This window comes from Protomyctophum parallelum (assembly GCF_964188405.1).
Source record: "Protomyctophum parallelum genome assembly, chromosome: 5".
Classification (NCBI taxonomy): Eukaryota; Metazoa; Chordata; class Actinopteri; order Myctophiformes; family Myctophidae; genus Protomyctophum; species Protomyctophum parallelum.
The window spans coordinates 33,117,417-33,132,112 of record NC_139702.1 but is presented as its reverse complement, the minus strand read 5'-3'; the positions used below and the strand labels follow the sequence as shown (position 1 = coordinate 33,132,112).

Below are 14,696 nucleotides of genomic sequence, written 5' to 3'. Positions count from 1 at the left end.
AATTAACTTAAAACAGATTCATCAACTTCTACCTATAACTCATGACAAAAAGACCACCACACCGTAATTATAAAAGATAAGGAGATTTCAATCAGCTTAGCTAGCTGTAAAGTGAAAACACAGTAGATACTGTATAATCCATCTCTCCTAAAACTACAGCCATAGCAGTTTCTTACAGTTGTCACTGTACAAAAGGACACATTGTTGACAGTGTACGGTCCTAGGAGGCATTTACACAGAATAATAAAACAAATGTTTGTGGAATATATCAGTTTGAAAACATCTGATGGCAAACAAGTCACTATAGTGTAAAGAAGAAGATTCCTCTTACTTCTATAAACTTTGGCTAAACTTGGCACTCTCCAACAACCCCCAGAATGTGGTGTGTGTTCTATAAGACACATGTCCCAGACAGTTTCTGTTTAAGTTCACTCACATAGGGCCCTACAAGCAAAGAACCACTTGTGTTAAGCTATATAAATAGTTCTGAACCTCCCACATCCACCCACTAGACAGGGCCCTAGTGGTGCTCAAACTATTTTGACACATAGCATTTCATCATTTGAAATGTCCTTGTATGGTTAAAATGTGTGGATGATGACTTTGATGATAAATAATACAGTGACGATTGGGTTTTATGTCTTTTGTCCATATATTATGTTGTAAATAGATCTCTGTATCTCTGGCGTTTATAAACTGAGCAGTGTTAGGAAGGCTGTGATATATTATGCCTGGTGCTGGGAGTCTGGTGCAACGCACAGGTCCTGGGCCTGGTGAGAGCAGGAGTGGACCTGGTGAGACGTAGGAGGGGCCCGGACAGGAGTCAATCCACAGAGCCTAGTCCTTCCACGCGCCAGAATTTGGTTCTCCCAGTCCTGGCAGAGTAGTTCCGGAGCAACGGATTGTGTGGCCTTGCTCATTCCCTGATGGACTGATCGAGGGTAGCTACTGGGACGTAAGTGGGGATTTGATCAACCCTGGCTGGGACGCCTGAGTGAGGGGTATGATGTTGACCTCAGGAAACATCACTGAGGATACATCCCAGGTGCATCCATGCAATGTATTTTTAGTTATGTCACAAGTTCACAACAAAATGTAATCAGTAGGCAGACTACAGTACCTCAGATGCCTTGCTTAGCCTGTTACACTGTCAGAATGACATCTTTATAGGAGCTTGTTAGCCCAGCCCTGCTGTCACCCATAGTTTAGAACAGTGGCCCTGAAAGTGGGGTCCAGGGATCCCCAGGGGTCCTTGAGGAGGTTCTAGGCCAGGGGTCCCCAGCTAAATTAGTTAACAGCATCTAAAGTAAATCAGTTTAACCACTTTAACCCTATTGATATGAAAAGAGACAATTCTACAAGCTCACAACGCACAGAGTCTCTTATAGTGGTCAACTACTATTAATTTAGGGCGAAGAAAGTAATTATACAGAATGCACATCAAAAACATACAGACAAGACACTTCAATAAAAGGGATTTGGAATTTGTAGACTAGTGTGTGGGTCTGTGCGAGTACAAATGGGCTTCTAAAGACCAGTGGGAGTGAAGTCAATCCAGGCAGTCTCTGATCTACAGTATGTTTTCCTGGATTTACCATATATGGGTAGTTTAGTTTTATTGGGGAAGCGGATATGGCCCCTCATCTCTATCACAGCAAATTGTGTGAGTCGTTGAGAGAGGGACCCCTATGCATCTGCCAAGGATTGACACAGAGTGCAACCCAGTTGAAACATATAACCACATGAACCGTAGCGTTCCTATTCTGAGCTATTGTCGCTGTGACGTATAACAAAGTAGCCTGTAGGTTAAATGGTCTGGATTCAGGTAGACTTCTCAAGCAGAATAACCAATTAGTCTTATTTGAGTAATTGATAAGGCCCGAAATAATTGTCCTAAATGACCTAAATTAAATCCTAAAACAAAAGAATCACAGGCCCAGATTAGCAGTTTGGTTTCTTGGTATTTAAGCTTAGTGGTAATTAAGCCCAAGGAACCTGTTTCACTAAAAGCACTTTGTGAATGAAATTGATTCAACCTGACATCAAGTACTTCAAACCTGAAAATAATCATAATGATAGTGACAGTTCTTTCCTGTACTATAACATTGTGGGAAGTTGACTTGGCAGCGAGAACACAGTGTGTTGCAGAAGAACTCCTTCAGAGGAGCCAAGGACCAATGCTGCATAGGCACCAGTGTGGCACCGTGCCCACAATGGATTATGTAACAGTCGAGGACCTGTCCCTGTCGGAAGGCTATTTTCTGCTTCAATGTATAGCACCAGACTGAGCTGAACTCATATGCTGAGTCGTGGACAGCAATAAAAATGTAAATATTTCAAACTCGTGCCCCTTCGTACCTCTCAGATGTTTTAAACCACTTATTATATTTGTAATAATATGTAATTTTTCTCCTAAAAACTTTCTAACCCTATAAACGTAACTACTTCTGTTCTGACTAGAAATAATGTGCAGGTTACAATTTTGAATCCATGCTGCACGCATCCTTAATTATCCAAACATTACAGTTCATGAAAACAAGCAAAGGTAGAGAACCACATGATAAACTAATCAAATATTTATTCACAGCAATGCCCCAGAGTGGATGAAAATATAATATAGTGCATGTTTTCAAATACAAATACAGTGACCAAAAATGTAAACAGCAGCTGACATAAAATAGTCATGATTAAATTCACCACATATCTCACTCTGTATACTATGTAATATCTAATCTAATCTAATCTAATTCAAAGCCTTTTTAAGACAGCTAAAGCAAGTAAAATAATAATCTTTCTCAAACTGTGTGTTTTACAAACTCTTTAAGCCTAATGTTTCCTTAAAGTTGCATAATATTCGACGTGGATATTATTATTTATGTCTAGAGATAATGCTCAGCATTTGCGTTAACATGCTTCAAATTTCAGACAGGTGGAGTTTCTTTAATCAGTGATGGTTTGTTGCAAGTTCTTTTCAGTGATTGTTTATTTTCTTCTTTTCGTTGTGCTATAATATGCTAATCTCGTCCATCTGCAAACCATATAAAACTATTGAACTACATTAACAATGAAATAATATTTGACCCACATCTGCATATAAGATGTTCTTTACCTTAATATAATATTTCTTCCTGAGATGTTTCCTGGAATGAGAACATATATGTAAAGGGATACAGGAATACATTAACCTGTCCTTTAAATTAAAACATGTCATCAAAATGTTACATTTTAAACTGAGCAGTTGAATTCCAAAGTGAGACATCCAAAATAAAAACATTTATACGCAATGAAAAACTCTCTTACTCTTGCTAGATCACAAGAATTTGTGATAAATTATGGTAAAAGGTAAGTTAACTTAACACATTTTCAAGTCAGGCTTCTTCTCTATATTTAACCTATCCTTATACTGGGGTGAACATTTGGCAAAAAATAGCACATCTATACAAGCTCACAACATGCTGTTTTATGACACATTGTGAGCTCATAGATCTGTTATTTTCTGCAAAGACATTTGGTGTAGAGGGAAAAGAAGGAGTGGGCCAAGTACAGACCCCTATGGGACTCCGGTCAATGAAGTATGGTAGTGTGATTTCTTCATACATGTTTTTTCCATCATTCCAATGTTTTATATATAATCAATCTAAGCTCACTGTGGATCGGCTGTTTTCAAATAGCACTATAGGACATCGTAAAGGAAAGCTAGTCCTTAACTATTCACTAGTGACAGTCTGATCTCATATGAGATCTCTGATTCAGCACAGGCTTAATGTCCCCTTTACAGTAAACCAGTTAGGGAATCTAATTAGATTGTCCATGCACAATACAATTAAAGCCAAACCCAGGTCCCTTTCTAGTCTGTCTTTGGATTTCATCACAAAAGGGAGAAGGTTTCATTTAATTTCTGATGTGCTATAATTTGAGGACAAACGGTTAAAACACATTCCCTGCCAAAGACGAGTATACTCGTCTTTTCAAATACACCCGTTGTCTATTATAGTATACTCGTCTTATAACACCAGCAGAAAATGACAAATGCATAAGTGTTCAGGACATCTCAAAGAAAAAATAATCATAACCTGCCCTACGAGTGTCCTATGAGTGTCAAAAACATATATGAGTGAGAAAATGTGTCCTCATGTTCATAATCATATGACTGTTTAACATTCTTAACTAATTAACATTCGTAAATAACATTGTCATAAGAAAAGACAACCATTGATTACGAGGACACATTTTCTCACTCATATATTTGTGACACGGCTGGTTACAATTAAATACAACCCATACATTTTCATTAGCCCTCACATATTTAATACTGACATCACATACAATCATAATTAAGTCAAACACAAATAAGTTGTGATACGAGTGAAACCTACAGTACTGTACATTAAGCTCTAAAGTGTTAATTGTGTCATTCATTAACAATACTTTTCAACTTTTTGTATTAAAAATGCGTCACCATGTGAGTTGTGATGAATTAAAGAAGTAAAATCAAAACTTAAACAATGCACTTGCTGTATAATTGGGGGAAGTTTAATTTCTTGAACCATTTGATTATTTAAATGTGAGCGATGTGACATTTTTCACTAATCCTGTTAATTACCAATTGTAATTAAAAAAGGAATACATTTTCAACCATTTTAGACCATGCAAATCTAGGACAATTTAGGGTGTTGTCATAGGTTATGACTTATGACACGATAGGGTGTTTCCCAAGAGGCCATAAGCCAAGCCAGTCTATCTTCCCCAGATTATGATGACATTTTGTACAGAACCAAAATGTTAATAATGTAATGACACTTCACCTAACAGAAAAGCAGTTTGTTAGCAAGGTTAGCATTCCACTGTAACCACTGACTTTGTAAACCACAACATATCGCTGTATTCCAGGTAACTGAGGTGTCAAACCAGTAAATGTCACCAAAGCCAATTTCAGCATAGAGGAAAACAGACATTTCAAAATGCCATTGTCCCTTCAACAATCAATTGGGAGTGTACAAAATAAACTTTCAAATGCTGTAAATATCCAAAAGGTAATTTAAATGCTGAAAATAAAACTAGAAGATGAAAAATTTACAGTATTCTTCTTAAGAAACAGTTTTTCTACTTTTGCACATATGGCGCTTAGTTAGCGATTCATTCATGATTAAAAAAAGACCTATGATAATAACAGGCTATTTTAATAGATTTCCGCATCATCTTTCACCTCCAAAATACAGAAATATCAAATATATCTATCTCACTGTTTGGTCCTTTCCAAGTGCCTCAACAAATTAAATACAGATACAAATATTGGTACAGCTGCCTTTGTGATTTGATTTAAAAAATACTCGACCTGTTCCAGTAAGAAACGGTGATAATGCACAGCGATGTCTTTTTGAAACAGTCATGCTTAAGAAATAAAATACATTCAAATAGTGATTTAGCCTATTGTAGATAAAAACCCTCTGTAATTCTGTACATCTATAGAAAGTGTTTATTTATCGGTTTATTTCTTTCTTTTTAAACAAATGTAGTTGCCGGTTAGTAAATATCTAAATGAAAAACAATTCAAACATACACACCTTAACATACACCTTAACAGTTCTTAGCTGAATAACAAAGCTGGGCCTGCAAACAATATCATTTTTGGGGGACACGATCTGCAAAAAAAGTAGGCTGTTATTATCAGACCTGAAGCACATCGATTCCACCACTGAATTCTGTTATTCACTCTTCTTTCATAACGAAACATAGGCCGTGTCAATCATTCGCTCCGTCACTACTCCCTATAGGGAGTTATAGGTAGGGGGCTATATTAGTGAACTCATTGCTGTCACACAATTATAACGCACGCTGGGCAAGACCTATGCTGTAGACGCTATCATTTTTTTGAGGGATTTTGGCGGAAGTACCACTCAAGGTAATGATGATGATGCTTTACAAATCAGTTTACATTCTCCGTGAATGAAACAAGTGTTGTGTTTGGTCCCGAAAAATATCGTATCTGGGGGAAATACATCAGACGGATGTTCTGGACCAACACTTCCGCCGATAGCGTCTCTGCCTTAGGTTGTGACCAGGCTTTTCTCTTCGCAGATGAGTAAGGCTGGGACCGAGGCTAATTATAACGTGCCAACTGTCTTCGCGATAGTGACCATCGGCTGTACATAGGCTATACCTTACTTTCCATGATGCATTTGTAAGATAAGGTGAGTGAGTCCACTACATAGGGTATAATCATTATACATTCGGACACCACTACAGATGGTGTAATCATTATATAGTGCAATAGGCCTATACTGTATAGTGAGTAGGGAGGGAGTGATTTTAGACACAGCAATGGTGTTAGGGGATGGTGTTGGATTGCCTGTGGCCTGCCAAGCCTTGCCTCGTCTACCTCATCCGTGCAGAGAAACAACGCATGTACTCCGTAATCCAGCGATCATCCACTACGGTCAGCTCAGACTTCCTCAATTTCTCCAAGTCGGCTGACCGCGCTCTTCTGCGCTCCACATTGGAGCCTCGCTTGTCCGACTCCCGTCGGGTCTGCGTACGCACATCAGAGGTGCGAGTCTGTGTGTGGAAAGAGATGGCCAGTGTTGAGGACGGGTCAATGAGATAGGAGCTTGCCTCCCGAAACACAAGCCATTTTTATTATTAATGATTGCCTGTGGCGGTGGCAGTGTTGGATGACATACCTACACGTCTCTGGTATCCACTACATAAGAAAGTGCCCATGTGCTAAAAGACTGACTTGCAAATTAGAGCAACAGTAGAATAAATTCCAATATTGTGAACATTACTAGAAACCATTGCCAAGGAATACACAGTAGGCTCTATGTTGTCATGATGAGCACAAAGCTTTTTTTTAATGAAGTTTAAGATAAGTAAACTCTCATATAAATACTGTACAGATCTATATTATATCATAGAAATACATACAAACTCACCTCATTAGGCATCTTTCGGACCTCACTGTGTTTCTCGGTCCAGTCGTATCGGCAGAGAGTTTGCCTGTTCTCTTTCTCCCTGTTGCTGACCGGTGGCTGGCTCTTGGCTCTCAATGTTTTCCGAGCCAACGCTGCAGATTTGTCGTCCTGGGAACTGTCCCTGTGTCCCGGCTCAGGGCGAGGGGTCCGATGGCGGTGGCGGCGTTTAGGCTCTGATTTGACCGGTTCCTCATCAGAGGACACCCTGTCCAATGGACCGTCATCTGTCGCCGTGTCATCGCTGGTGGTGTTAGGGCCATCAGTGGTTGAAACCATGCCTGGACCATTCACACCGTTTTCTAGAAAGGAAACGAAGGTTGGAAGGACGGACGGACGGACGGACAGAAATAAATCAGCCCAAAATGAAAACAATCAATTGTGTAATAGATAGAAATCTCCTGCACCTGCATAATAGTAGGCTACAAGCCTTACCGGTAGGTGCAGCATCCAAACAGAGTGCTTCCATTGCCTGTACCTCTGCGTCTCCGTTCACATAAGGAGGTTTGGGTTCAGGGGTGGACCTGGGTTCAGTGGAGGACATGGAGTCTGATATACTCCCGTGTAGCACCCCTAAGGATGTTGACGGTTTGACAGACAGGGGTAAGACTTTGTTCCTGGTCAGCCTCGGAGTGGACCGCCCGCTGGAGTCGGAACCATTGTCCCAGCCTTCCCAGATCCACGGTTTGTGTGAGGACTCCATCACACGGCGGGTCAAGCGGTACTTGAGCGAGTCCTCGTAGCATTTGGAAAAGGTCTCCCATCTCGGATCTCTGAATTTCTTCATGTATTCCGTCCGTATTTTCTTGGTTACCATTCTTCTTATTGGTTGTGTGTCTAATTCCAATCACTTTGAGCGCACCAGAAAATTTGAAAACAATGCAATTAGAATTCATAGGTATTCCTTAATGAACTTCATTGTTGTAGTATAGCCTACCCGTGGAGAGTTGGTTTGTGGTGAATACACTGAACTGAACATAATTCAATGCATTCACCTGCACTGATGATCAGGTGTCTACCGTTAGGCCACGCCCACCTGTCGTCTATGGCTGTCTATAGCAATTAAGCACTGAGGATTGAGTGACATTTAGCCTACATTTCACTGACCATGTGACCACTCCACTGAATGGCTACAATTTCACTCACAGCTCTGTCTGACTGTCTTCTTCTAGCTACATCATTGCATGCGCATCCTTTCATTCTAAAAACAGCATGACTAATTAGCATTACTGGCAGTGGCCTGCTACAGTATATCCAAGCTGTTCGAGAACAAGTAGGAGAAAATAGTTTTATGCATTTTCCATCTACTATTAAAGCCCATAAGCAATTAAAGCAAGTCAAGTGTTGTAATGTGATTTGCTGCTGTTTTGACTGTTTACCCTCTATATCACACTAATCACACCATCGCCAGCTGGGCGCCTCCGAGTTGTAGTATAGCCCGACACTGCCGACAGTAGTGCAAAATACTACAGAGTACAGACCATTACAGTAGATGCAGTAGCCTACCATCACTGCACATTTAATATTCCAGCACGTATTCTGAATGGGCTATACTATAAACCGTAGAACACTGAACATCTTTGCCGATGTTATCTGTGCTGATCGATGTTTTCTTCACCTGCTGCTTGTACAGACGGCAAAGCCCCGTTTGTAAACACCGTCAGGTTATTATTGGAGCTTATCGCTATGCTTAGCCTATCTATATATCTATAGGGCTAGATACATTACTCACCTAAGGAAAGTGACGCCTCAGCCCTGCGGTTTCATTCCAGGCAGTTGTCATTCGTTGTAGATTTATTCCTGTCCCTCAGCGTATACAGCCATTACAATACAATCTGGACGAATATGTTTTTTTATTTATTATTTCACGAAGATGGACAACGCGCATGCTCGACGGTCTATACACTGGTGCTGTCAGACGAGAGCGATTACACGAGGCGCGCCTCTAGACTAGTAGGCTACGACAGTACCGCAGTCAAAAAGAACATAAAAGCTAATGCGTTAATTGCAGCACCAATGCGTTATTAGCTTGCTTGGTAGTCTCAAGTCTGTTCTTTCTGGCATGTGATATGATACCCTGCTGGCTGCTGCCTCTCATACGTCACAGGCGCAATGAGTGGTAATTAATGGACATGCGTGCTCCATTGCCAACAGGTTGAGGACATATTTTGAGTAGACCTAGCTCTAGGCTATGTTATTTCATGTCACATGATGACATGTTTGGTTAATAAACATATTCGGATGAATTAGCCTACTGCAACTCTAGCCTGCCAATTGCCATCCTGTCCAAATATTTAACATAAAGTAGTGAGCATTTGAATGACAGAAATGTGAGTGTGAGCTAGCATCTTAAAGGAACACTTCACCCATTTTCAACCTAGCTATCTTCATATAATTGAGGACCTCACAGTCCTCACTGCTCCCCATAAGTATGGAACCAATTCTGAGAGCTGCGGACACCTAACATATAGCCTTTACCATACATCAGTTGGCAGGTTTGGTCATAAAAAAAACAATATACCGGTATATATATATATATATATATATATATTAATATATATATATATATATATATATACGGTAATATCTATCCCATTTCAGCATGCCATTCTAAGAAGAGAGCTGTAGTTTCTATTAGCTTGGAATTCCCATTGATGATGACAATGGCAGGATTCTGAACTGTAGGCGTACATAGTACTAGCCCACTACTGAGGCGCAGAATGAGTAGATGTAAAAATCTTACCATCTTGAGCATTAGTATAAGGAAGACCAATTGAAAATAGGGTTAAAATGGCTTAAGTGGTCCATTAAATAAACATTTAATCCAAACTCACAATGGCCAATGTTAATCCAAATTGCTTACTTCACACATGCCCTTTTTATGCCCTCTGGCATTCAGGACAGCTGTCTGTTCTGTGGGAATTTTCAGTGGAATGAGTCTACCCTTGTTTCATTTGATGCTGAGAAACAACACTGCCGTGCCGTTAGGAGATTGTTTAGCTTGGCATGAAGTTTGCCACTAGACTTATACTTACAACAGTCAGTGAACTTGAGCTCTTTGTTTGGCTTTCCGAACCATGTTGGAGCTATTCCTCCAAACAATAAAACACCTCCAAGTGTTAAGTGCCTCAAATGTTTATACTGCAGTCTGACTTTATACCTTAACGATTTTCAACAACTTTCCCATTGAGGGAGTTTGTGCATCCTTGCGTGCATTATTGCACTATAAAAAACATTAAAAGAATAATAAACAGTAGGCATGAGTGAAAATAAATGTTTTATTTGCTTTGTTTGGTCTTTTTTTTGTTGGTCCGAGTATAGGAGTGTGTGGTACCTCGAAGCCAACACCGGGCAGCAGGAGACTCATGGATAAGTTCCTGTTCCTCGGTTTTCCCCCATATAGCAAACTGTTCTTTGACTCATACACAAAATAACAATAAATAAAATATGTACAGTTTACACATTCACACGGTGGCATTATTTTCCATGTGTCCTTGGTGTTGACATTGTTTCCACAGCGGTGCAGGTTCATTTGGCTAACAGTAAAGTCATATAAAAGATAATGTCCTTGGCACAGTGATGGCAGCGTGCCACAGCTTTGTCCTGGGCGAGATTATTGCACTTTAGAAGCACTTCCTGTGAACGATGCTGGGCCCTGCCTCGTCGTACTCCTGCTTGCTGATCCACATCTGCTGGAAGGTGGACAGAGAAGCCAGGATGGAGCCTCCAATCCAGACTGAGTATTTACGCTCAGGTGGGGCAATGATCTATAGAGGAGGAACACAGTCATTCATTGGATTATTAATTGTCCATAACGGGGTCCATTCTAATTTCATTTAAAATATTAGGCCTATTTCAAATGTTCCTTAAACCAGGGATTTTCAACCTTTTTATACTGAAGTACCACCACAGAAAATATCTGGCTCTCCAAGTACCACCACAATAACTGATGTTAAACACAGGAGCGTAGACCCAGGAGGAAAATGTAATTTATTCTTTAAATTGTTTTGTTTTTGTTCCTTTCCTAAGACAATTTTGCTGCTGCTCTGATGCACAACTGATACATTTCTAATGTGATCCTTTCTAAAAAATGTACGGCTAGGTGTGCTGTCATGCTAATTTCAGCACGGCTGAAGAGCCTATTGCAACCAATTGCTTGGTCAGAACAACTATCTGTATTACTGTATCTATTTCATTCCACTTTTGTCTTTTTTCTCCTTTTTTGGTCGACTCCTCTGAGTACCACCAGAGGGGGGCTCAAGTACCACTACTGGTACTACTACCAGTGGTTGGGAACCCATGCCTTAAACCAATGGTTAACGATTTCTGATACCTTGATCTTCATGGTGCTGGGGGCCAGAGCGGTGATCTCCTTCTGCATACGGTCAGCAATACCAGGGTACATGGTGGTCCCACCGGAGAGCACGTTGTTGGCATACAGGTCCTTACGGATGTCAATATCGCACTTCATGATGCTGTTGTAGGCTGTCTCATGGATACCAGCAGACTCCATACCTGTCGAGGTTCACAGGGTCAGGTCAACTTAATATTTAGTAGCTCAACCCAAAGCCCAAAAAGCCTAATATCTAGCATGGACAAGCGGAATTTCCCTCTTGCCCTAGAGTAGATGTTTGGTTAGAATCTTGTACCAAACAGTGTTAATTTAAGTGTACAAGTCAATGTGTGTGTGTGTGTGTGTGTGTGTGTATACTACATTTGAATGGATACGTACCAATGAAGGAGGGCTGGAACAGGGTCTCGGGGCAACGGAACCTCTCGTTACCGATGGTGATGACCTGTCCGTCGGGCAGCTCGTAGCTCTTCTCCAGGGAGGAGGAGGAGGCAGCGGTGGCCATCTCGTTCTCGAAGTCCAGAGCCACGTAGCACAGCTTCTCCTTGATGTCACGAACGATCTCACGCTCGGCTGAAATCAGCAGTGCGTTTATGTTAGCATTGTGATACGTTGAGCGTAAACGACACTATACACACAAAATGCAGGATGTTTTATTTTTTCACCCTGAGCAAAAGTGCTTACCGGTTGTGACGAATGAATAGCCACGCTCTGTCAGGATTTTCATGAGGTAGTCGGTCAGATCGCGACCAGCCAGGTCCAGACGCATGATGGCGTGGGGCAGCGCATAACCCTCATAGATGGGGACGTTGTGGGTCACACCATCACCAGAGTCCAGCACAATACCTATAAGTTCAGATGTAAACATGTAACTCAATCATTTATGGAAGGAAGGTGGAGAACAGGCCAAAGTCATGTTCAGATTGCACACAATTCCTTACCGGTGGTACGACCGGAGGCATACAGTGACAGCACGGCCTGGATGGCCACATACATGGCTGGGACATTGAAGGTCTCAAACATGATCTGGGTCATCTTCTCACGATTGGCCTTGGGGTTCAGGGGGGCCTCTGTGAGCAGGGTGGGGTGCTCCTCGGGGGCCACACGCAGCTCATTGTAGAAGGTGTGATGCCAGATCTTCTCCATGTCGTCCCAGTTGGTGATGATGCCGTGCTCGATGGGGTACTTCAGTGTCAGGATACCCCTCTTGCTCTGGGCCTCGTCTCCTACATAGGAGTCCTTCTGACCCATACCCACCATCACACCCTATAGGGAACAAAAACAGTCCTTGTTAATTGCCACATCACAAGAAATATGTATAGTCTATAGACAATACATATTGTAGACATGTAGTTATGCTGGTTGCTAAATATACGTGTAATCTTTACATACAAATTGATGACTTTGACACACAAAGGTTGTTCCCAAGACATTTCTGTGTTACAAGCAGTGTAAAGTAACTAAGTACATGTACTCAAGTGAACTCAATCTATTTTTACTCCATATTTATTTGGAAACTTAAGTTACTTTGCAGACTTTAATTATTACAAAACACTTGTAGATCTGCTATCAAAATAGCAGATCTAACGCATTGTGAGTTTGTAGATTGGCTATTTTCAAAAGATTCTTTTATACATTTTGAAAACTGGGACATTCTGCATAATGAGTACATTTGATTATACAGACGTATATTTTGATGCCGATAATTTGTACTTTTACCCAATTACTTTTTGAATACGGGGCTTCTACTTGTAACAGAATATGCAGTATTGATACTTTTACTGAAGTAAAACATGTGAGTGCTTCTTCCATCATTGGGTACAACTTAAGTGTTATTGCTCCTCTGTACCTGATGGCGAGGTCGTCCTACGATGGAGGGGAACACAGCCCTGGGGGCATCGTCTCCGGCAAAGCCAGCCTTCACCAGACCGGAGCCGTTGTCGCACACAAGAGCGGTAGTCTCATCATCGTCACACATGTTGGAGGATTCTGAAGAAAGTAAAAAACATTGTTTAATAAGAAAAAGAAAAGGAAGACACACACGCACACGCACACGCACACACAGTATGTTTCACATACTGTAAAACACTACTTTTTGTCCACCAGAAAGACATCCGAAGAGTGCTCTAAATCAGTGGCTTCCAGTTAAATTTCACGACTATAATTCAATTAACTTGAAAATATTTCAATACAAATACAGCAACAAATTATTATTATGTCATGAGACAATCAAAACATATTTGAATAGCAGGATCCCTAATAGGACTAAATCATTTGAAATGGTGATCCATGGGGAGCTGACTGCGGGGCCATGAAAACGTTTATAAAGCCCAGCACTGTCACCCAGCTGTTACCCTGAGTTCCAACTCATTATCAGAGCCTGCTATATGCTAAAGTTTACCCCCAAATTGACAACATGATAGTGTAGTTATTCCATGCATTAATCAGCCTGCAAATAAAACAATAAGAGAGAGCCTGTATTCTAGTTTGCTGCTGATACAACACAGTATCAATAATAATACAAATAAATTAATGAATTGAATACAGATAGGACCACAAAGGAAACAAGCCCCTTTTGTGTTATCCTTAAAAAAGAATCATTGTAAACCGTATAGCCTCTGTAAATTACAAACTGTTAATAAAGTATTCAATCAATTCAATTCCGAATCATATCTTTGTCTATTTTAGACATAACATTAGCATTATAACATAGCATCCCCTTTGAAATCTTTGAATAAGTAGCCAACCCACATCATGCATTGATTGAAGAACAAGGATTCAAAATAGCTATGAAAATGTTTAGTATAGGATCACATTTAAAGAAATCCATAAGTTGCCAATGCAGCCTACAAATAGGCCTACATCACACATAGGTGCCACTGCGCCAGATGACCCATTATCAACATCATCTTAACAAGCGTCTGACAGAAGCATATTTGTCTGGAAGTGAAGTTAACCAGCGCACAGCGGCGGACTGCCAAGCTCCAGCATTTCATTCCTGCAGGCTGCCAGAGATCCTTTGATCGGGTTCATTCATAGAATAGAACGGCAGTTTAAAAGTCCCCGTGGAAAAAGGAGAAAATCCACCGATCCCTGGTCAGTCCCAGTCTGTATATTCCCATAGCCTAGGCTGCTCCACGCTCGCTTTGCTTACCTTGTTGTTATTGTTGCCGATGATCAGAGCACAAGTGTGGCAGAAGGTTCGAGCTGGAAAGACACAGCGATCCTTATATACCCGGGCCCTTTCACGGTTTTTTCTCCTTCCACAGACAACCATTTGGAATGTCCGTGTATTCCATAGGAATTCTCTCTACCCTTCATCCATATTTGGTTCTTGGACGGGTCGGGAGTGCCTCGGGCACGCCGTGGGGAGTGCG

The 14,696-nt window shown here is 40.9% G+C and overlaps 2 protein-coding genes across 2 annotated transcripts; both read right to left on the bottom strand.

Annotated features, from left to right (window-relative positions):
- Positions 1–2,610: 2,610 nt before the first annotated feature.
- On the bottom strand, positions 2,611–9,009 carry ccsapa (centriole, cilia and spindle-associated protein a). The gene is made up of 4 exons (XM_083764971.1): positions 8,701–9,009; positions 7,404–7,818; positions 6,933–7,270; positions 2,611–6,555 (listed from the first exon to the last, which is right to left on the bottom strand). The coding sequence occupies exons 2-4, from the start codon at positions 7,783–7,785 to the stop codon at positions 6,376–6,378; spliced, it is 900 nt and encodes a 299-aa protein (XP_083621097.1). The 5' UTR covers positions 7,786–7,818; positions 8,701–9,009; the 3' UTR covers positions 2,611–6,375.
- Positions 9,010–10,232: 1,223 nt separating this feature from the next.
- acta1a (actin alpha 1, skeletal muscle a) lies at positions 10,233–14,636 on the bottom strand. The gene is made up of 7 exons (XM_083765154.1): positions 14,474–14,636; positions 13,169–13,308; positions 12,261–12,585; positions 12,004–12,165; positions 11,701–11,892; positions 11,302–11,483; positions 10,233–10,735 (listed from the first exon to the last, which is right to left on the bottom strand). Exons 2-7 carry the CDS (start codon positions 13,295–13,297, stop codon positions 10,592–10,594), a joined length of 1,134 nt encoding a protein of 377 aa, XP_083621280.1. The 5' UTR covers positions 13,298–13,308; positions 14,474–14,636; the 3' UTR covers positions 10,233–10,591.
- Between the last annotated feature and the right edge of the window lie 60 nt (positions 14,637–14,696).